This window comes from Urocampus carinirostris, chromosome 3, assembly GCF_059441175.1.
Source record: "Urocampus carinirostris isolate Australia breed hairy pipefish chromosome 3, RoL_Ucar_1.0, whole genome shotgun sequence".
Taxonomy (NCBI): domain Eukaryota; kingdom Metazoa; phylum Chordata; class Actinopteri; order Syngnathiformes; family Syngnathidae; genus Urocampus; species Urocampus carinirostris.
In genome coordinates this window covers 26223693-26246159 of record NC_142351.1, presented here as the reverse complement: position 1 = coordinate 26246159, position 22467 = coordinate 26223693, and the positions used below count along the sequence as shown (strand labels likewise).

The window sequence follows — 22467 nt, the reverse complement described above, 5'->3', positions numbered from 1 at the left end:
AAGATAAACGGCACTACACCAACCAGGTACGCACAACTGTTGTTCCTGGAGTGAGTTTAAAGCATGTGTGCCGTCCTGACACTTCATGGCTGACTGCCTGCACATACAAATACAGCTCCCTGCGGATTCCCCTCATTCATGGTTGGGAGGAAAACTGACATGGAACAGCCTGTGGAGTGAAACTTGGGCGAGCCCAGGACGCTGCAGCTGTTCAACCCTACCTCTTTGTGGAGACTCTTTTACCAGTACACTACACTACACTACATGGAAAATAACTACTATGTTTAATACGCACCTCTATTTGGTCATGGTCATATGATCAACAACGTTTATGACCACTTAACACAGCCATAAAAAGACGAACACTCCAGCAACTGTTTGTTTTCTGCAGAAAGTCAATAGAACCTTTTGAAACATTTTGGTTGAATGACAAAGAGCAACAACTTCTACCCTGTTGGTTACTTATGCAGTTCTTACTTCGTTATTTCATATTCTTGCTTTAAATACTTGAATATATGTAACTTCACTTTTTCCATTTTGAAAAGTTGTTAATTTGGGGGTACGTGATAAGTGAAATAATGTGTCCTACAAGGATGACAGATGAGCAAACAGCACAATCATACAAAATAACGAAGAAAAAGTGTACTAATTTTTTTACATTATACATATAAATATATACGTATTATTTTTGTACTGTCGAACATTTCCCACCACCCCTGCGTAACATGACACCTGGGGATGCTGCAGGTGAGCATTGCTTAATCATCAACCTTCAGATTGTTCAAAAATGTCATGTGGATTTAACTCTAAAACAAAAAAATCAGCTATGCATACTATTTACTGTACATTGTCGTTAAATACACCATCAGGCTAGAGATAATGATAAAAATTCAAAGAGGAAATTAGCATCTACTTAAAGAGTGTTAGCTTTTAAATAAAAAATATTCTCAATGGAATGGAAAAAAAAGAAAGTCAAATTACTTTCATTTGTATTAAAGTAAAAGAAAACACACAGTTTTGCAGGGAAAAAAAAGGGTTTTACTGGCCCCCATCAGGCTAAAGATGGCATTTTGATTGATAAAATATTTGTAGAATATGAACTAAAAAGCACACTCGACTGGTTTTATCCTCTGTGGTGCTTGCATGAGAATGCTTTCAAATGAAAGTGACATTACAAACAAGGGCTGCAGAATAAACCACAATCTAATTGACATTGCGATGTGACGTAGTGTCTATGTGTAATAACATAACCCCATGGGTTGTTGTTCTTTAAAACATTTGAAAATAAAAAAAGTTGTCATACTGTTATATTCCAGGTATTCCTCTTAAAACATGAATATGACATGGTGATGATGCCTGCTTTCTGAAGAAGAACCATGAGTGGATCTGCATCTGACATCATTTTAAAAATTGCAGTCCCCAAAGCTAAATAAAAATGTGTGTATTATTAAGTGATATTTTACAAACTCAGTTTAGTGTTTAGATGACCAGAGATCCAGACAATATAACACTGTTAGTCAATCCTATTGGTTGACTTCAAGTTGGCAATTTAGTACTGTTACTTAGGGAAGTTAATTTGGTGATTTTACTATTATCAGTTTTTATTCCATGAGTAAAATTTTGCTTACTTAGGTTTGGAACACTAGAGCTTTGGACATCTATGTTACACATAGAAGCACATTATGGTACAGCTCCCGTGTTATTTTCGATTGTTTTGTTCTCGATTGTTCTCAGCTCAGGGATGCTGCTGGAAATGTGAATTTCCCTTCGGGGATGAACAAAGTATCTATCTATCTATCTATCTATCTACATAAACATGAATATGGAAAGTCATGTTTTACCGCCCCTGCTTTTACAGAAACAAATAGGTTCCCAGTATTATTACATAAGATGAGAATATTACAGCAACCCTTCCTCCTACTTAGCTCGTCCCATGGATACTGTGCAAACAGTGGAAGAAACCTGCTCGATGATGATTACCACTCTGAGCAAGCACTGGAATTGAGGCAGCATGAAGAATCAAGACACTTTTGTGTCCTTTTTTATTTTCAACATTGATTGTTATGACTAGATTGACAGTTTTACCATATATTCCATTGGATTATACATGCTGTACGTCTGTGAGGAGCTTTGAAGTGGACATCATGCCTCCCTCTATAGAGAGCTCTTAGTATCAAGTAGAATTGACTGCCTTTGTAGAGGACGGACTGCCTTGGAATGAATCTGACCATGATGGATGATATCAAGAAATCAGGATGGGCATGTGTGATCACTCTGTTGTTTGACGCAAAGTGCTCCAAGGGGTTATGAAGAAAATGCTTATGATGGTGTATGGGAGATGCTTTTTGAGGTCATACTTTCATGTTTTACATCAGAATGGGACATTTCACTGACTATTTGGAAAATGTTTTCCAGGTAGCAATAGCTGATAGTACATATTAAAAGGGAGCGGTAGACGTGCTTTCCTAATTGCTATCATTACCAGAGGGTGGCTCGTTTTAATGGAATGAGACTGTTGTGATTCGCCTGGTGCTGAGCGAACATGCCACTTGGAAGTTAATGACTTAATTGCCTACAATTGGGAACATGGAGTGGTCAGGGCAGTATGTAAACAGCACTGAACTCAGACAAAGAGATGAGGAAGCTGTAATTAAAGTTCTCGTGCCCATTGTAGATGGTTTCATACTAGTGACTGGCCTGGTTGGACAAATCCTCGTCATCAGCACGTTGAGGGGTCGCAGGAAGAAAGACCATCACCCACATCACGGAACTGACACGCTGCTCCTGGCTCTAAGCACGGCTGACTTGCTGCTTCTGCTTTGCCTCCCATTCCACACATCAGCCATCACGCTGGGATTCTGGCCTTTTGGAAACTTTATGTGCAAAGCCGTCAGCTTCCTGGGCGTGGCGTGCTCATCGGCATCTGTGTTTACCTTAGCTGCACTAGCCATTACCCGCTACATGACGGTGGTGCACCCCGCCTGGATGTATCGCTCGAGAATGCGTCGGCAGGTCAAGGTGACCGTTGGGCTCCTGTGGCTTCCCGCTTCAGCCTTGGCGGCACCACAGTTTGCCTTCCGTACGGTGACAACATCCAGGGCTGTGTACTGCTTTGCAATTCTCTCCAACTTCAGTCAGCTTGTCTATAGCATTAGCCTCTTTTTCTTTGGCTTCGGCCTACCGCTGGGGATAATCGTGCTGATGTATGCAAAGATCTACCGCTTCCTTCGACATGCAAGGTTGTTCAGGAACGCCCCTCGGCTGGAGCACTACCAAAGTCAGGTCACTCACACTTCAGCTCTTTTGGTCGTGGTTTTCACTCTCCTCTGGCTACCGTCGTACGCGCTCATGTTCTCGTTTATCGGAGGAACCATTGAGGGCTCGCAAGGCTACAACACCATTGCCATATTGGCCAGATTGCTGGCATCCTCGGCTGCAGTTGTCAATCCCGTGCTGTATGGATTAATGTCTCAGAAGTTCAGAAGAGAGTTGCTGAAGCTGGGGAGGGAGCGATGGACTTTTTGCAAAAACTCTCTGACAGGTTGTCCTCACATGATGATGGGCGGAGACATGGTGCAGACCATTGAGTTGGACACATGTTCTAAATCCTAAACTGACAGGGGCAATATGGTGTGACCTGAGTTAGGTAAAAACTAATTACAACAACATATAAACTTTAAAATCAAAGAAAATAATAACATATAATACATAAAAGTAGCTAAATGTTCTGCCAATGGAGTGAAGCATTTTTGCAGCGAATAAAAGTTTAACTGAATGTTATCATTGAGAGGTTTGTGCTTTACAGTGAAACTGACTTCAATTAAAAAAAAAAAACATCGATTTTAACAGGCGTGTTCCAACAACTGAAAGAAATTATGGTTGGCATACAAATTTGAAATGCCACCCATAAAGCAATAACTATGCTAAGAATGTACTTAAATATTATTTCCTGTGAAAAAAGAACTAAAATTCGGCTAGTTTTTACGTTTCTAAAATATTGGCTTAGAAGTCCTGAGGTTCTTATTGGGTTTTCCCTTTGCGAGGTTTGAATTTCTCCCTATGCTGTTCTCTCTTTTTTTACTAGTCTGAACAGAAAAGTGAATACATTTTAATCACTTAAGCATACGTATTGATCAGAGGGATAGAAAACAGATGAATCCAGAAAGACAAACTAGATCCAAATTAGACCCTCAAAAAGGACTCCAGATGACTAAAAGCTTATTTGAAAAAGTTGCGACGAGAGCCGACGTATGCTCTTTGTGAGGACTTTGCAGACCACTTCAGAAGTAAAATTACAAAAATCAGGTCCAGCTTTTGAGCCCATCAAAATGTAAGATCTACCATAGCTGGGCAATTGAGTTCTCTTTCAAGTCAACCCAACAACCTGCCTCTTAAAGCCAATTACCACATCTCTTTTAAGGACATTTTATGGATTCTCCGAGGAACAGATTTTAAATATAGTCAACTGCTCTCTCCAGACGGCATTTTTCCTGGCGCCTTTAAAACGGTGGTGGTGAGGCTCCATCTGAAGAAGAGCAATTTAGACTCAAGCATTTTTAATAATTACCATCCAGTGTCCAACCTACCGTTTTAAGCAAAGTTTTAGAATAAACGGCTTTTATTCAGCGGAATTCTTTTTTTTTAGAAGAAATCAGCATTTTAGAGAATTTGTATTTTGCTTTTAGCAGCAACCATAGTGCAGAGACTGCTCTTTAAAATTATTTAAGTGATATCAGGTACAATATGGATTTTAATAAACACACAGTTCTGGTGTTACTGGATCTCAGGGCTGCCTTTGATACTGTAGATCACCACATTTTATAAAACAGACATAGAAACTTGGTGGACATCTGTGGTACTTTTTAAAACTGGTTTGGTTCCTATCTCATAGACCAACATTTATTTATAGGTTTGGATACATGTTCATCCAGTACCCATTAAATTACACGTGGGGTCATCAGGAGACAAGGTGCCAATTTCCATAGTTACATTGATGACATCCAGCTCTACACGGCAGTAGCTCAGGAGGTAGAGCGCTCGTCTTGGGATGAAGGGATCCCAGTTCGAATCCCGGCTCCTCCGTGTTACATGTCGAAGTGTCCTTGGGTAAGACACTGAACCCCTAATACCCCCAATAAGCAGGTTAGCGCCTTACATGGCTGCAAGGCCGCTATTGGGAAATGTGGAGCACATTGTAAAGCGCTTTGGGAAGTCATTGACTTGAAAAGCGCTATATAAATGCAAATCATTTCATTTCATTTCATTGCCTTTGTGTCCGTCGGGGGTTGGGGGAGTAGGGATCTTACTGTCTAACTGCTTGTTGTATGCCAATTGTTTTTATACAGCACATTGAGTGGTATTTTTTTTTGCCTAAAAAGTGATCTACAAAAAAATTTGATTTGATTTGAAAATTGAAAGCTTCCTGCGGTGCACATGAACATAATTAAAATTACCAATATTGATTCCGGACCTAACAACTGATGTAGAACATTTTAATAACTGGGTATCCTTTTCACAATGTCAACCGGTGAATTAAATAAAACAATAAAAAAAGGCAACTCCTTGATCTTTGGTCTTGTTGTTAGGAGTTACAGAATAGTGAGCATATTGTTTGTAGCCCACTTGTGTTTTTTATGTAAATGTTAACAAACATGTAATTCCAATTAACATATGTCTCTTTTCAATGCTTTAGATAAATGACAATTTTAGATTTGAAAAATATTTTTTTACGATATGGTGTTGAATCAGTTCATGCATTTATTATTTATGGAAGTGATTGAAGTGCAGTTCTATGGAAACAATGGATCCTTCTGGAAGGGTGTAGAATATTCCTTCGCAAAACTGCGATTCAATCATCCAATCATTGGTGCATACAGGACTTTTTTCCAAGTATTAGTACTGCAGTGTTTTGCAGGCATCTCTGAATTTTATAATCACTTTAAAAAACTAAGTACACGCATGCCAATCTGACCCAACTGCTTTCGGTTTCCTGGTCGATTATTAGAGCAATTAGGGGAACAAGCACGGGTGACATTACCCAAATAGACATAATTTCGGCATGTAACTTAAGACTCTAAAAGATTATTTCATTCATGACACTCACCAAAATAAAATAAGTGCCGTGCTTGTTGTTCTTGGTCCATTGTCCCGTCTGTTTAGAATAGACTTAGACTACATATGGATGCATACAACTGTTGCATCCACTATATATGGACTGTGACATTTACTTAGTGGGGGCAGAAAATAAAATGGAAATGTCCTGTAGAAATCAACCAACACAAATGAGGTTATTTTGGTGAGTAAGGCGGCGTACTCGTGTATTACTAGTCTCTGTACAACATGTCCACAGTGCTTTGTGGCATAAAAATATACCAGATGAGGGGAAACTGCAGGTGTGCAGGAATGCACACAGGTAAACCGATTCATTGTGTCATATATGTTTACGTGTTTCCTCTTTCAAAGAAAATCACTTAATATAGATGGTTGTGCAACAAAGTAACTGAGAAAATCGAGGGAATGCTGTATAATCATACAGGTTGTAAGTTGATCTAATATTAAGCCTTTAGAATATCAACAGCAAATATTAAACACTTTCTCCTATTGCTCAAATTGTATTGTGCAAGGTTGTCTAAGGTTGTGTGATTGTGTTTATTAAGCCTCAGAATGAGCCTATACTTACTATCCACCACAATCTTGCGATCTGTGCCGTCGTCATTGATCTGCTGGATATTGCCAAAGTGAATGTCGCTGAAAAAGATACGGTTGGCTCCTTTCCCGCCGCCGCTGTGGTAGTCAAAGCTCAGGGCAATGACATTCTTCATGTGGTCTGGGTCTTCGAACGGCTTGATGGGCGCATTCAAGTTAGTCTCGTCTGACAGATGGATACTCTTGAGAATGGTCCGTTCTGAGTAGAGGAGGTAACCGTCGTAATCCCGGCAACTACGGTTGTCTTCTGCCAGCATGCCGTGTGCACAGGCGCACGTGTGCAACCCGTTGCCGCGGAAAAGGCAAAGCTGCTCACAGTCGCCGTTGTTATGTTTGCAGATGTTGGTGCCTGGGGTAAATCATTTGAACCAAATTGAAATTTCACTTTCTTTATATTTATGACAAAATGGACATTTTTCTACCTTGTTGCCTGGCCCTGTTAAACACTTTTATATCTTTAAGTTGTACACCAATCCCAGTCCTGAGTTGAACTGCATCGGTGGCGTTATCTTTATTGCCTCGTTTGATGGAGCCATTCGCATGAGTCCTGCACAAAACCAGATGATTTGTTCAATTAATTTAACAAAATCATCAAGTTTGAATGGCAGTTATTACGAATATTTAATTTCAGGAAGGTGTTCCCATTTTGTCAATTAAATCATCTCACCTGTCGCTCCAGTAAATATATTCCTCAAAAACCGAAACTGCAAACATATCCATGTTGTTATTAGCCAGCACCAGTTCTCGATTTTCTCCAGTCTCCAAGTTGATGCGCTCAATCTTGTCTGTCCTGGCATCGCACCAATACAAAAACCCCTCCTACAAATGTAGACCCCATTTGATAGTTTGTGATGATGTAAAAAAAATAAAAAAATTAAAAGGATGAATAGGAAAAGTCAGCATGCTCCCTACCGTGTAGTCGATGGAGATTCCATTGGGCCAACTGATGCTCACGTTGACCAGGACTAATCTCTCAGAGCCATCTAATCGAGAGCGCTCTATACGAGGGTACTGACCCCATTCTGTCCAGAACAGATACCTTCAAAAAACATAACAGAATTGAATATTATTGATGGTCCTCCTGTATACGATACAAAAATGAGTCCCACATTTGGAACAATCTGCTTCATCAAGTTAAAAAGACGCAAGCAGTCCTACCCTTTCACCGGGTGAACAGTGATGGCTCTGGGCTTATCCAGGCCCTGGGAAATGACGACATAGCGGAAGGAGCCGTTTAACCTGGCCACCTCAATGACGTCAAATCCCTGGTCAGTCCAGTAAATGTTTCCTAGAAGTAGTTTGTCAAAACATCATTAACATAAATATTTGAAAAAAAAAAAATGTAAGCTTTATTTTTTTCAGTTATTTAAGTTCATGTTTTGAATAAAATGTCTCCTTGCTCAATTTATGTACAATAGTGCAATACATGCTAACAAACCTGCAATCCAGTCAACTGTGATACCCTCTACTCTGCCGATGCCATTAGTGACCACGTCTTCTCTCCATGTTTGATCTCTCTTGGCCCTGCTGATTGTGCTCAGACCCATGTCAACCCAGTAGATGGTGTCATTCTCTGAAAATAAGCAGAGTACGATCTTTTAATGTTTCAATGGGAAAGTAACAGAGATAGTTTTTTTGCGTAAGGCCTTATTAGTAACAGTGTCACTAACCAGCGTGGAAATCAATGCCAACAGCCAGAGAGGTACCCGACACTGGCACCAAGGCGTCAGATTTGTCGGCCGGGTCGAGCGGAATTCCTCGGATTCCCTCATGGACAGAATAAAGCAGAAAAGAGCCCATACCTGCTCAGAAACAGAGAGACAGGGACCATATTTATTCAGATTTGGGGGCATTCTGCATTCCTCTACAAAAATCCCTTGCAGATGAAAGACTGCTGTCTGACCTTCACATGACTGCTGTCCAGTCTTGAGACTGTAGCCGGCAGTGCACATGCAAGCCCGGCTGGTTGGTGAGGTGGGCAGACACAATTGCGAGCAATCTCCATTGTTGTTACTACAGAGATTGACACTTGCTGAGGAGGAAACATATAACAGAAAAATAAATTAAGTAACTTTTCAATTATTTTTCAACAGTAAACTTATTAATATGCAAGAGGGACCAAGCTTTGCCACAACAAGCAGGAGAAAATGCCAGTAAATGACTTTTCTTTATATATTTTGCTGATAGGAAAAAAAAAAAAACTATTCGTGGACTCAATAATGGATGACTCATAGGTCCTTAAAGGGAATTTGTGTATTATTTTACCAATAGATGTATCTGTATGGTGCTAAAAAGCACAAGCAAGAATATAAACTACAAAGGCTCAAACTGACCAAAATGGACAATTTTCTCTCTCTTATTTTTTTTTCGCCTAGCCTTTTTAAGGTTTTGGGGTACTTGTAGGCTTTGTAGGCTTTCTCTTGGTGGAATTTATGTTATTTAAAATACATGTGAAATTCTTGATCTATGAGTATATAAAAAAATGCACGTTCACATTATATTTCGTGTTTTTTGCTTTGAATTCAAATCAATATTTTTTTATGTTTTTTTTTTTTTTTACCACTAAGAGACGCTAAATGATACACACCCTCTTTAAGGTTTGCATTTTAATACTGTGCTTGCTACAACATGTGATTGCTGTCTAAAACTAAAAAGAGGTTTATCCAGCATGCATTCTCTCAAAAGTACTTAGCATTACATATTTCTAATGCAACATGCACAACTTTGGACACTTTACAAATCACACATATTGGGGCTGTAGGGTATAGTAACCTCATCTTACAAAAAAAATACTATTTTGGGGAATGTATAAAAGATGTTGTGATAAAATCAACAATTAACTTTTTCATAAAATACTATATCTTTTAAATAAACACTTAAAAGTACATTGTGTAATATTTGACCACGACAATGGTTCCTACAGCTTAAGGCAAGTTAAATTCAATACTTTTTAAGATTGTTGTAATCAAATCAAATTTAAGACCAAGTCGACAAAAAAAAACAAAAAAACATTGAAATGAAACAAAGGAAAAACTCAAATATTTCTTGCACACAATACATCGATCCTCGTACACATTACCTGACAAAGCCTTTAGCAATGGTGAAAAATCCATGTTGGACAACCAGTTCTAATTAAATTTACACTTTATCATGGTCCAAAGTAAAGGTCTCTGTCCGAAGTTGCTATGTGTATTGTCTGCTGTGAGAGGCCCGACTGAAACCACATTAACGTTTTGATAGTTCTGTTATTGTGTTCATGCGAGGTTGTCACGAAAATTAATCAGTGAATTATTAAAAAAGTCCATTGATAATGTCACTATATCTTTTTAGTTTAAACAATTATAAATCTTAATTTGAAAATTCGATTTAAGACATGTTAATGCCAATTAAGGCCTTTATTTAATAATAATGAATTCAATGCTTTTTAAGACTTTTCAAGGATCAACGGGAACTCTGGGCACTGCACTGTCTATTGCAAGTGGAAACCAGTGCCACTACTAGATATGGATTTTGCTATGTAAGAGAAATAAAAATATCTCGACCTATGAATATTTATAAAAATTAACATTGGGATTATAGTTCAAGTATGTTTCACCCATTATTCAAATGAATGATTTTTGCTGATCTAAGGTTTTACACACTATCCCTTTAAAAAAGTTTTGCTAAGCAGACATGTTGTGTTTATGACTTACAAAATCCATTAAAAGTGTACTTTCCTGTGGTCCAGCATACAAATGAAAAAAATAAAACATGTTTTTGTAGTCACCTGCATTTTGTACATTTGTAATTTATAGCACAAATATCCAAAGGAAATTCCACAGATTTGCTGGTTTACCTTTCTGAACATCCTCATCGTAGATCGTCATATGCATCATTGGGGATGTGTTATTCCTCAAAACTTTCCAGTGCCCCCCATCCTTCTTGTCACATGTTCCAATCTGATCAGTGGCTTGATCCGCCCACCACAGCTTGTCTCCTACAGAAAGTGAATGATTGCTGCTGTTTACTAGACGTTGTTTGTGAAAGGGGGACAAAAGCTTTTTTTAGTCTGAACGTACCCATGATAGCCAATGCCGTGGCCTTGTTGAGTTTGCCTTTTACGCTATCCAGAATTTCGAGCCTGGATCCGTCCAGCTGACAGCGATTTATGGTGCTGTTTCCCGAGCTGATCCAGTACAGTTGCTCTTTGTCATAGTCAATAGAAAGACCTTGGAGGAAATATTAATGAGACATGAACTTAAACACATCTGTTATGATACACAAATGTATGTTAACCATGAGAGTGAGACACAGATTATTTGTTGTAAAGCATCTCACCAACTGGTCCTTTTTGGTCGATGAAAAGTGTCGTATGGTTGGTTCCGTCCATGTTTGACATGCTTATGTTGTTGCCATCTGTCCAGTACAGCTTTCTGTGGTCGGAGAGGACAAAATTATAAACATTCAGCACTTAAACAGAAGTAGACATTATGCAGAAAAGGTTGCTCAATTTATGTGATATTTTATTATTTCACAATGTTTTCAACAAATTTTTTCCAGGTAAATAGGACATATAACCCCTAAAAGTTGCAAAATGTTCTCATATTGCAGATGCCAAGCATTGTTGATCATTTCAAATAGTTTCTTCTCATCTTAGTAAAATATAATTTTAAAAGTAAGACGGAAAACTGAGAACATATAAAATGTTGATAATTTTTTTTTCTCTCAAAGATATTCTTAAAATGAGAACACTAATCTTTCAAGAGCCCAAAATATACTAAAAAAATAGGCTACAATTACAATGAAAAAAAACCCAATTATTTTTTAAACAAGCCAAAAGTGGCTTCTTTTTTTTTTTACATTTGTTACATTCACATACAAGACTGTAGAGCAGGGGTCAGCAACCTTTTCAGTGAGGAGTGCCAAATTTCCTTGTATTTCAGTGTGCCACACCAAGATTAATGACTCGCACAACATTTTTTTAATATCCAACAGAGCTGTCATTTTACACCAGTCCAAATATACAACATGGATAGACATTTTAATTGTATAATCGGTGTTTTTCAACCCTTTTTTTTAACCAAGGTACACTTTTATTTATAAAAAGGTTCCGTGGCACACGTCTGTCGAAAATGTTTGAAAATGAAGTTATGTCAAATATTTCACTGTACTACCTCATAAGTAGATAATTAGAATATAAAAAGAAGAAAATAATACTTAATATAAAAAAAAATGATGTGCTTTATGTTTTTTTTACATTACAATCTTAAACCGCTTTGTTAAACTAATTAAGTTGTGATATGTACTGTTCTACCTCAAGAGCAGATCATTAGTACATAGAAAGTACATAAAAATTTACTGCCACCTACTGATATGGATGACTATTACAGTTCCTCATCTGAAGAGTGCAAAAATACTGAATAATGGCCTAAATTTTTGGAAAGATAAAATTCCAGCGGCACACAGGTATAACTGACCTATTTATCATCCACTATACTTGTTCATCAATTAACTAAAATATGAATGTGAACAACATGTGGAAAGGCCTGTAGCCATTCTGACTACAACTTTTTACCACAAGAATTAACCAGAATCAAGCATTCTTCATCAACTATAAACTAAAATCAAAAAACAAGTAATATGTCAGCTACTATACCATTCATCAATGATATCCTGTTGCAGAAAATATCAAAACTTGAAATAACAGCAGCAAATCAGAAGGCACGCGCGCGCGTGCGCGCGCACACACACACACGCTTCTTTAAAATATTCCCCATCAGTAAATGGTTTTCGTTGCCTTGCTATGCAGTGATCATGTGAAAACTTGCTTCAGAGGTGGTGTTTTTAGCAGCGACAAAGGTTTTTAGGGTCTGTGTTTGTTTGCCGTATCTGGACACAGCGCGTTTTTATGTCTCCGCCTTGAATTCATGTTTAGTCTCGTAATGACGTTTAACACTTGATGCGCGAGGTACAACGCTCTCGAAACACAATGCACAAACAGCACGGTCATTTTTTTTTTGCACAAAGTCCCTGTCATCTGTCCACGCTGGCTGGAAAAGAGGTTTTTTTTTTTTTTGCTGGGGAAGCGGTCATAATTTGTTCCTTTATCACGCGTGTGTGTGTTTCGTTGGCTGGGTCTCTCTTTCTCTCTCTCTCTCTCTGCGAGGCGCCGGGCAAACTCACACTGAAAAACCCACGTAAAGCCTAACGTAAATCCTTTACATAACATGGCGCACAACTGAAGATGTCTAAATTTCAGGTAAATGCGCTTAAAAAAAAAATATTATTTGGCCGTGCGCTCGCGTGCCACTGGTTAACCCCTCGTGTGCCACTGGTGGCACGCGTGCCATAGGTTACCGACCCCTGCTGTAGAGTGTTTATGGCAAATGTAAATACTAAGTTGCATTTAAATTGCACAGTTCCATTTAATCGATAACTTATAAACCTGGCACAATGGAAGAAAATTTGTAACCAACTTTATGTAAAATTGTATTTGTCTGCAAGTGTCTAGTGGTATTAACTGAAAGCCAAGAAGTCCAGATTTCTGATCAGGGACAAAATTAAAATTGAGTTGTCTTATTTGTCATTGATATCAACGTTGTGAAACATTGTATGCAAAAGGATTGGAAATGGCACTCCAGGTTAAACATGTAAAAAATATTTCAAAGATTAAAAAAAAGAGAAAAGACGGATTAAAAGACAGACTGTTTTATTTACAAAAAAGTGCTTAGAGACTTTCCCAGGATATGCCAAATTCATAAATGAGAAAGAATAGTGCTTTGTAACTAGTGCGATGAAAAGAAGTGCAATAACATTGAGCAGCAAAAAAATAAATAAAAGTCACCAAATATAAATTTTCAGAGTTCCGTGCAATAATGTCAACTTTAGTGACTAATGTAACTTCTTAAACCTCCATACACTCACCCAAGTTGAGGATGCAGGACCAAACAATGTGGTTTGTCTAAACCCTGGATGACAGCATTCTTAAAAGAACCATCCAGTCGGGCCACGTTGATCTGCTTCTTATTGGCATCGTAGCTTGTCCAGAAAAGGTTCCTGGAAACCCAGTCCACCGCTAGTCCATGAGCATTAGGAAGGTCTATTGAATGTCACAAATCCACAAAATGTTAAGTCTAACATAGCCAGCAAAATAGCAGGAAATATCATTGGAAATGTTACTAAATGAAGTTGGAACCAGAGACATTCCCAGAAATCTCTTACCAGCCGAGACAACAGTTTCCACGCCAGTTCCATTGATAAATGCTCTTTTGATGGTCTGTGTTCGAACATCTGACCAATAGATTCGATGCTCCACCGCATCGTAGTCCACAGCCGTCACATTGTCTATGTCAGGCACGGTAAAGGAGATGATGTAGTTGAAGTAAGGATTGTCAATGTCCACACCCCGGATCTCGATCTGACGTGCATAAAGAAGGAACTTGCGGGACTCTGCAACACAAACATGATTATGAACAAACAATTACTCATTATTCAATGACCAATATTCAAACGACATAGCTAAATCGAAACAATTGTGAACCATTTAACATCAGTACTGGACAAGCACGACCTACCTTTGCAGGTGTGTTTGTCTGCCTGCAACTTCATGAGGTGAGGGCATGCACAGGAGAAAGTTTGGTTGAAGTTGATGAGACAAAGGTGGGAGCAAGGGCCTTTGCCATCAGGAGTTGCACATGGGTTAGGAGCTGCGTGAAAAACAAGAGTCGTGGCACTTGGGAATGATATTCATAAATGGCATCGCTGTAAATCAAAAACCAACCAATAACTATTTGAAACTTCTTAACCAATACTTCCAATCACACCACAAAAAAAAAAAAAACATTTACTTGCATGACTTATTGCTACTCATTCATTTTCCAAATCGCTTATGTTCACTAGGGTTGTGGGTAGGGGACACCCTGGATTGCAAGTCAATCACAGGGCACAGATGGACAAATCATTCACACACACACATTCATACCTAAGGACATTTCAAATCTGATGTAAAATTTCGTAAATTAAGGAATGACCTTTGTTTTTATTATTGCAGTTTAAAACCCTTGAAGGTGTCATCTCAGAACTGTCAAAGAGTAATGGTAGCTCATATTTGAAAAGCTCAGTTGTCTTGAAGATATAGAAAAATTGCCGTGTTACAACACAATTTTGCGTCCGCTCACAATCTTCAAAAAGTCTGACATGCTGATCCTGATTTCTAGAAATAATGTGCAGTGCACAGTTCCTTTGTCCTGTATCATAAAACATGCAAACTAACTCTGAAGTAGGTAGTAAACATTCAGCAGAAGCATACAGTGTCTGATTTTCTCAATGGAAAAGATTGGTTCATTTAGAAAGGATCAGCCAATCAATAATTCTTCAAAAATCAGGGAATCTATGACAATAAATCTGCTGGCCGATCAATTATTTCACCGCTTGTAAGCCATAGAATGATTTAATATAATATTGCTTTCTACGTCAGTTGATGCTCTGACCATTAAGAACCGACACAGATTTCTGAACCTGAGGCTAGTTCACTCGCATATGGCATTTTAAAAATTCAATCTGTTTTCCAAACAAAATGTCCAAGCATTTCACTCATCTGTAACACTGAAACATTTCACTATTGTGGTTTACCACTGTGCCTCTATTCAAAAGGTGCATGAGAATAAGAAACAAATATAAAGAGACAAAAAAAACTAAAGCGATAATCCCTCAGATTCTCAACTAATTGCCAGATTTCCTTCCCCAATAATAATAATAATAATAATACACTTTTAGGGTATAAATCTAGTGTTTTTATATTTAAACAGCTAGTGAAAACAAACTAGGGGAAACAAAATGTTTAAATATTCAGTGAACAACCTACCCTGGGGTTGCCTCGAGGGGTGATAGACCTGCAAGTCAAAAGGTTGCGTGTTGGTGCGTTGAACTACAGTGACGTTGTGTCCCGTCCATTTGTTTGCTTTGGCGAGAGTGTTGGTCCTCCAATCAGTCCAGTAAACTTCGCCTCCGTACATGGTGACCGCAAAAGGGTGGGACAGATACTCATGGCCCCGCAACACCTCGATTAGCCCCGAGCCGTCATACATGGCAGAGTAAATCGCATCTGATCTATGAAAGATAAATAAATAGAGGTTTTTGTTGGAAAAATGTAAAAAAGCGACTGCATGTTCGAATTGGAGTGATACATGTATGAATAAACTCGCTGAAAATCCTACCTGGCATCGATCCAGACAATGCGTCTCTCCATGTAATCAACTGTGAGTCCGTTGGGCCAGCCGCCACTGCCAGTCTCCCTGTGGATGGTGCGTCTCCCCTCGCCACTCATTGATGCTGCCTCAATCCTGGGAAGGCTGGCATCCCAGTCAGTCCAAAATAGAATACTAAAAATGCACAAGTGTCAAAGAAGTCTGGAAAGTTACCTGTGTGTTGAAATATAGCAACAGCGTTTAAAAAAGAAATGTCAATTGGCCAGTATTACCCATCACGCGGATCCAGGGCAATGGCTCGAGGGTGTTCAACCTCCCCGGCCAGCAGCGTTGTTCTCATGGTCCCGTCCAGTCTGGCCACTTCAATCTGGTCCAAATTGCTCTCCACCCAGTAGATGTTTCCAGCAATCCAGTCCACGGCCAGGCCCTCAGGAGTTGCCAGACCGTACTGGATAACTACTTCGAAACTGGTGAGAGCTACACAACACATAACGAGAAACGGTTAATAAATTGGCATATACATTTGATAATGTGATGATTGTACCAAATATGGATTCCATTAACACAATGACTATGAGTATGTTTAACGCTTTCATGTTTTTTTGAAAAAAAGCGAAGGTTTTGATTACAGCTGATACTGTCAAGTCAGTTGTTTTGGGGTTTTTTTTGTTTTTTTTTTTGCTTTTCTTACAGAGAAACTGACTCTCATACCCCTTGTGCCAGGTCATTACAGAGCACATCTAAGCTTTTTTAAAGTTAAACTTTTTAAAACCAATTTTACTTTTCTCTAAGATGTGTGAGGGAAGAGAGGTTGTGTGTGCTTGAAAAGAATAAGGAAGAAAAGAGCTTTAAGAAATGCTTCTCAGTGTACAAAGTATTACATATTTCGCAGAAGATACTGATTTGGTTTATGCAAACAGTAGATAAAATGTTGTTTTGAGTCTGTAATTTAAAGTTGACACCATGAACTTGTGATATTTTTTGCTTGGTTATCATACTGTCATAATCTTATCCAGATCCGTGCCTAATTCAATGATTTATTTTGAAACGGAAGAGCACAATGACTTGTTTGGAATTCCTAAGGCTTATGGAATCCATCACAGTAATAGCACACACTGTTGCTCTGCTTTTCAGTACAGCTTTGCCCAACACAATATCTTCCACTGCCAATGTTTTAAGCAAACAACCCTTATAAGTCAGACTGCCTTCTTTTACTATTTCTCAGAAACAACTGGCTCTCATGCATACTAAGTGCGAAGCCAGAATGTATAATCATCTCTGGCTGAGGCAGATTAGGCGAGTTCTTCACAGGCCCTTCAAGTGGCACCGCAATTACAACTCCAGCGGATTTGTTCAAAGGAGTACGGCAGTTGCCTTTACAAGTTTCTACGTTCATCTGCCAGCATTGCCACTGTATAAGTATGCAAAAATCGATTTAGACGAAGGGGTGATATGAACTCGGAGATCAGAAGCACTTTCTGAGCGGTGACGATGGCGGGTTGGGAACTGGAATAGATGGGAGTTGTGCCTCCTTTGCTAGATCAGCATTGCTGGCTGCAGTCACGCACAGCGAATCCTGAGACAAATGGGAAGAGACAAAGCCTTCCGTGTGCCCCCCGAGAGCTATGCTGGGAACGCAGCTTTCATTGGCAAGGAGACCTGGAGTTTTGGAGGAAAAGAAGCCAGTCGTGACCTGGGAGATTTGTTGAGGGTCACAGACCATCAATGCTGACACTAAAAGATTTTCATCATAAATCTTCTATTGTATTTAGAACGGCGAGTCGTTAAAAAAATGAATGAAATAACCTTTAAACTGCGAGAGGGGTTTCAAAAATATTAATTATTTTCTCATTTTATTCCCAGAGTTTCTCATTGGACATCTGCTTTGATCTTGTTATAGTTTGCAATGGTAGTAAAGCCACAGTCTAGTCAAAAGGACAAAAACTTAACTAATTAGCAACTAACGATAGAAAAAAACCTACCACAAGGAACTTGACAGACTAAATATTGTTATATGCTAACCAGAATTATAACAATGTACCAGTATTTGATAGAAGTTATTTAGAGGACTGGTTGTAGGTGTGCATTCATTTCTAGCTGTTGTCTTTTTTTCTGTACGGGTGATGCGTTATATAACATAATAATACTATCTAGATACTCTATATCACACGCTACAGTGGGTATTAGCACGTCACATTGGGTATTTGTATATTGTATTCTTTTTGCTTTATTATTGTATTGTTCTCAGCACAGGGATGCTGCTGGAAATGTGAATTTCCCTGCGGGGATGAATAAAGTATCAATCTATCTATCTAATATAATATAATAATTATATAATATAATTAAACAACAAGACCTAAAAAAAGTTATTGAACCGTGTAGTTCTGTTTTTTTCTTTTTAGTTAAATTTTTAACAATCTTTTACATGTCTAGTAAAATGCCAATTGCCGTAATCAAAAAGTAACGTACTTGTTTGCACTCACTCCAAGTAGGGCTCCATTGCGGCAGATGAGATTGTGTGGTCAGAAGCATAGACTAACACTATATATGGATAGATACAGTGACACTGCTGTTCACATGGTTTGCGTTTTCCAAACACTCACTTTTTATGGGTGGTTATGGAAAAGATGAATCACGAAAATGGAGGGGATTTTCCTCAAATTATTTCTCAATTTACAACTTTTTTGTTTAGAACTTGAAATATAATACAGAGACAATAGAATTAAAAAAAAAAACATTATACTTATCTGCTAACTGAACAGGAACTTCAATTATTTATTTTTTCGTGATTAAGCCTTATGTGAGACCGAAACCAAAAAAAAAGAATTTGTTGGCTGTTGTGGCTAACTCACCTCCATTATCCGACAATTTCCCACGGTAGATTTTGTCCTCCACAACATCCGTCCAGTATAATGTGTTTTGGCTGAGGTGAAAGTCTAAAGCAATTGTATTTCTTAGGCCAGGTACCAGGACGCTAAACTCTCCCTTGTGAAGGTCAATCCTTCTGATCTCATGACGGTTGGAAAATATGATGAAAGGCTTGAAGGGATCTAGCAAAAGTTAGAGTGTACAAGAGCTAAATGTTTGTGTTTTTACAATTTTGTAAAATGTTTTAAGCCTCGAGACGATTTGTCTTTACCGGTGCTTTTGCAGCTTTCCATGTCAGACTCCAACTCCCAGCCTTCATAGCAGGAACACTTGACACTGGATTTTTCCTGCTCGCATTTCTGGCTACATTTGAGGTGTTTGGCACAGAAGCTCTGGATCTGACAGGTTTTGTTGTCTGCTCCGAGCTCCATGCCCAAGGGACAGGAACACATGAAGCCTTCACCCGGAATGATGCTGCAGTTGTGACTGCAACCGCCGTTGTCCAGTGAACACAAGTCTGCGTGACATAAACATATTAACATCGTTGCACACATGCTAACTTGCTAAACTTTAAACCAATGTGTCAGCGTTGTGTTCTTTGTCACTGCAATCTAATAATCTGCAATTCAAATTCTTTAAGGCAGACAGACAGACACATTTTTGTCTTGGTGTTTGGCTCACAAAGTTGCAAACAATTTCTAGTGTTGCCTTTCATTATTCTCAGGGGTACATACCACACAACTTCTCATCAGAGCCATCTGGACAGTCGTCGGTGCCGTCACAAAGTTTCACAGGGGGAAGACAGATGGAGTCGTTGGTAGCACACACATGGTGAGCAAACTTGCAAGCCAGCACGTCGCAGTTAACCTCGTCAGAGTTGTCCTCGCAGTCACTATCGCCGTCACACACCCAGGCCTTGCTGATGCAACGGGCTAACAAAATCACACAGTGGCAAACTTAAGCTTTTGTCCACTTTTTTTAGTTGCAAAGGTTTTGGTCTGAATTGACAATTTTGCAAAGACTGCTATACAAAGTTGGCTGTTCACTAAGACACGGAGCTTGTTTTGTAAATGATACAGCCAATGACTGGAACAGTCACCAGAAGGTATTGTGCAAAAACACCAATGAAAAAATGAATACTAACCCTTTCAATTTTATCACCTCTGATTCTGTTGCAATACCATTACATTTCAAAAATTTGAAAAAAAAAAAAGAAAAAAAAAAACCCTCCTATATACATTAAAAGACTAACAAGGACTAACAGGCTCAGATAAAGTTTCTTCCCCAGGGTCATGACCACGTTAAGAGCTGTAGAGAATTTGGAACTTTTTAACTCTTTGCTGCCATCTCTCTGCTTTAAGTCATGATTGCAGCCTTAATCAGCTAATTCACGATGCTAGTGCAAAAATGTACGATGTGCTAGAAAAAACTCTTCTTTTGTTTTCGGTTGGCATTTGGACTATACTTGAAATAGGACTCTTCTTACTTTAAACATTATTATGCTACACTAACACATAGAAAGAAAGAAAAATAACGTGGGGACGAGCATAGACTCAAATATGTTTTCCTATTTATCTTGACATTTTTTATGCAATTTTTCCTTTTTAAGTCTTTATTCAGTGTTTATTCTGGATTGCCATGTCTCATCTCGTTGTAAACAATGTTTGCACTGTTTTTTATAAATGACGATGAAGACAACTCTAATTATAATTTTAATTGAAGAAGGCAATTCAATATCATTGGAATCAAATGAACAGGCTTTTTGTAAAGGTGAACACCAAAGAAGATAGTGTCAAGTGTAGCACATCTTGAGATCTCACTCACCTGAATCCTTGCAACTGAATTTAACAGCTGGGTCACACATGTGAGTGACACCCTCGCAGTTGTTCTCATCACTTAGGTCCATGCAGTCTGTGTCACCGTCACAGCGCCACCGCATGGGGATACACAAGCCATCCATGCGACACTGGAACTCGTCCACGTGGCAGCCACCTGGGGGACGGGTAGCTGCAAAGACAAGTGGAAGGCATTTGTTAGCATGAAAGAAACACACCACATCAGTGTTGATTATTTTTTAAAGCTTAAATGGTCGAAAGGTTATTACTTGGTATTTAAGACACGTCAAACATCTGGCCCGACATACATTTCTCAATGTCTCTCACTCAACTGATGTGAAAGCCACATTTGTCCTATGGAACATGAGTTTGACACATGTGCTCTAGGTCATTTCTATGAAATGTTAGGATATTTTGGGAAATGCAAACTAAATGCTCTTTCTGGACAGTAGAGGGCAGTAAATGTGTAAAACGGTAATGGTTTTTTGGGGGGGTTTGAATTTGCAAAGTGACACGTGTGTGTATATATATATATATATATATATATATATATATATATATATATATATATATATATATATATATAATTTATATAAAATTTAGCCCCGATTTCAAAGCCTAGCCACACAAAGGTTGGGTCGCGGAAGAAACTGGCCGACCCGGGGCGAAACAACTGGCAAGAGAGGACGAGTGGCGTGGCAAAGATTGATTGATACTGATTGACACAAACATTATGAGAAAAAAAAAGTAATTACTTTTTCTACCCAAAAGCTGGCAATAAACAATATGTGAGTGGGACAACATTTTGTGTTGACGCAACAACTTGCTGCTAAATAATTATTTCTTGGGAACTCTCAACTGTTGTTTCCTTGGAATTTTCCAATGGGAAAATGACCACTGACAACAGTAAAGAAGACGTCACATCATAAAAACCCACACAGTGAATGCGCCAGGCCAGTACAGAAAAAAGGCGAGAGTGGGCCTTTCGAGCCATTAGTTATTGAGATAATATGATTGACTCCCTCATGTAGTGCCAAGTCAAACAACAATAGGACACAGTTTCTGATTGATGCAACAAGTGAATAAATGACATCTCTGAGGTGGTGCCACACTGACTGTCTCACATAACAAAGGTCAGTGTTTGACAAAAACACTGTAAAGGAGATAAAATCAAGAAGTTGTTGTTGCATTTTCATTTCTGGGAGATGACCTCAGGAGACAGGCTACAACATACACAGCGCAGATTGCTCATTAAGCCAACAGGTCATGCTGAGCCTTGTTTACTGCATGCTGGGATTTGACAGCACTTGGCTGGGATCCTGCATGGATCAAGCAGTATATTAAACACTGGCATACACAAAGTGCAAAACAGCGTACACATTTTCATAATGCAGTTGTGGTTGTTAAACAGAGGGAACCAAACTTCAAGAGACGTCAGAAGGGATTGGAAAATCGTAAACATCTGAGTCATTAGTTTCAGCGAACGTAATTTTCCCGCCTTGTTTGTTAAGAACTGTAGTTATTTCACACAGGAGCAATATAATAACAATTTTAAACACACTGGGAAGCTTTTGTTAATTCACTTCAGCAGCATATATATGTATGCAAATTTTGAGACTTGGTTCTATACCGATAAAGCCGTTTTGTCTGAATGGGTATGAATTAAATTAAAGTCGAGTGAACAAACCAGGGGACGGGGTTGCAATTTATATTTACAACTCTTTAAAAATAGTATTGTTTCACACATGTCTGTGGCTATTGAGGGAATTGTGGAATGTTTAACCATTGAGATCATTAATAAAAAAAGAAAAATGTCATAATCGGTTGCAGTTATCGGACACTTAGATCATGTATTCTCATCTCTCATCTCATTA

General features: G+C 38.7%; 2 protein-coding genes across 2 annotated transcripts in view; one reads left to right on the top strand and one right to left on the bottom strand.

Annotated features, from left to right (window-relative positions):
- Positions 1-22467, bottom strand: part of lrp1ab (low density lipoprotein receptor-related protein 1Ab) — a 130977-nt gene that overhangs the window by 34232 nt on the left and 74278 nt on the right. Inside the window, exons 21-41 of the mRNA XM_088331251.1 lie at positions 20583-20765; positions 19493-19690; positions 19030-19275; positions 18743-18940; positions 16163-16367; positions 15900-16064; positions 15548-15792; positions 14259-14390; positions 13906-14133; positions 13609-13783; positions 11023-11117; positions 10764-10913; positions 10541-10681; positions 8609-8737; positions 8376-8507; positions 8144-8278; positions 7864-7993; positions 7618-7744; positions 7373-7524; positions 7128-7252; positions 6680-7054 (exon numbers count right to left, since the gene is read on the bottom strand). Coding sequence (XP_088187377.1) covers positions 6680-7054; positions 7128-7252; positions 7373-7524; positions 7618-7744; positions 7864-7993; positions 8144-8278; positions 8376-8507; positions 8609-8737; positions 10541-10681; positions 10764-10913; positions 11023-11117; positions 13609-13783; positions 13906-14133; positions 14259-14390; positions 15548-15792; positions 15900-16064; positions 16163-16367; positions 18743-18940; positions 19030-19275; positions 19493-19690; positions 20583-20765 — 3666 coding nt within the window. The remainder of the gene's footprint in view (positions 1-6679; positions 7055-7127; positions 7253-7372; positions 7525-7617; positions 7745-7863; positions 7994-8143; positions 8279-8375; positions 8508-8608; positions 8738-10540; positions 10682-10763; positions 10914-11022; positions 11118-13608; positions 13784-13905; positions 14134-14258; positions 14391-15547; positions 15793-15899; positions 16065-16162; positions 16368-18742; positions 18941-19029; positions 19276-19492; positions 19691-20582; positions 20766-22467) is intronic.
- Positions 2587-3612, top strand: LOC148369303 (galanin receptor type 1). Its single transcript, XM_088331250.1, has one exon. The coding sequence runs from the start codon at positions 2587-2589 to the stop codon at positions 3610-3612; it is 1026 nt and encodes a 341-aa protein (XP_088187376.1).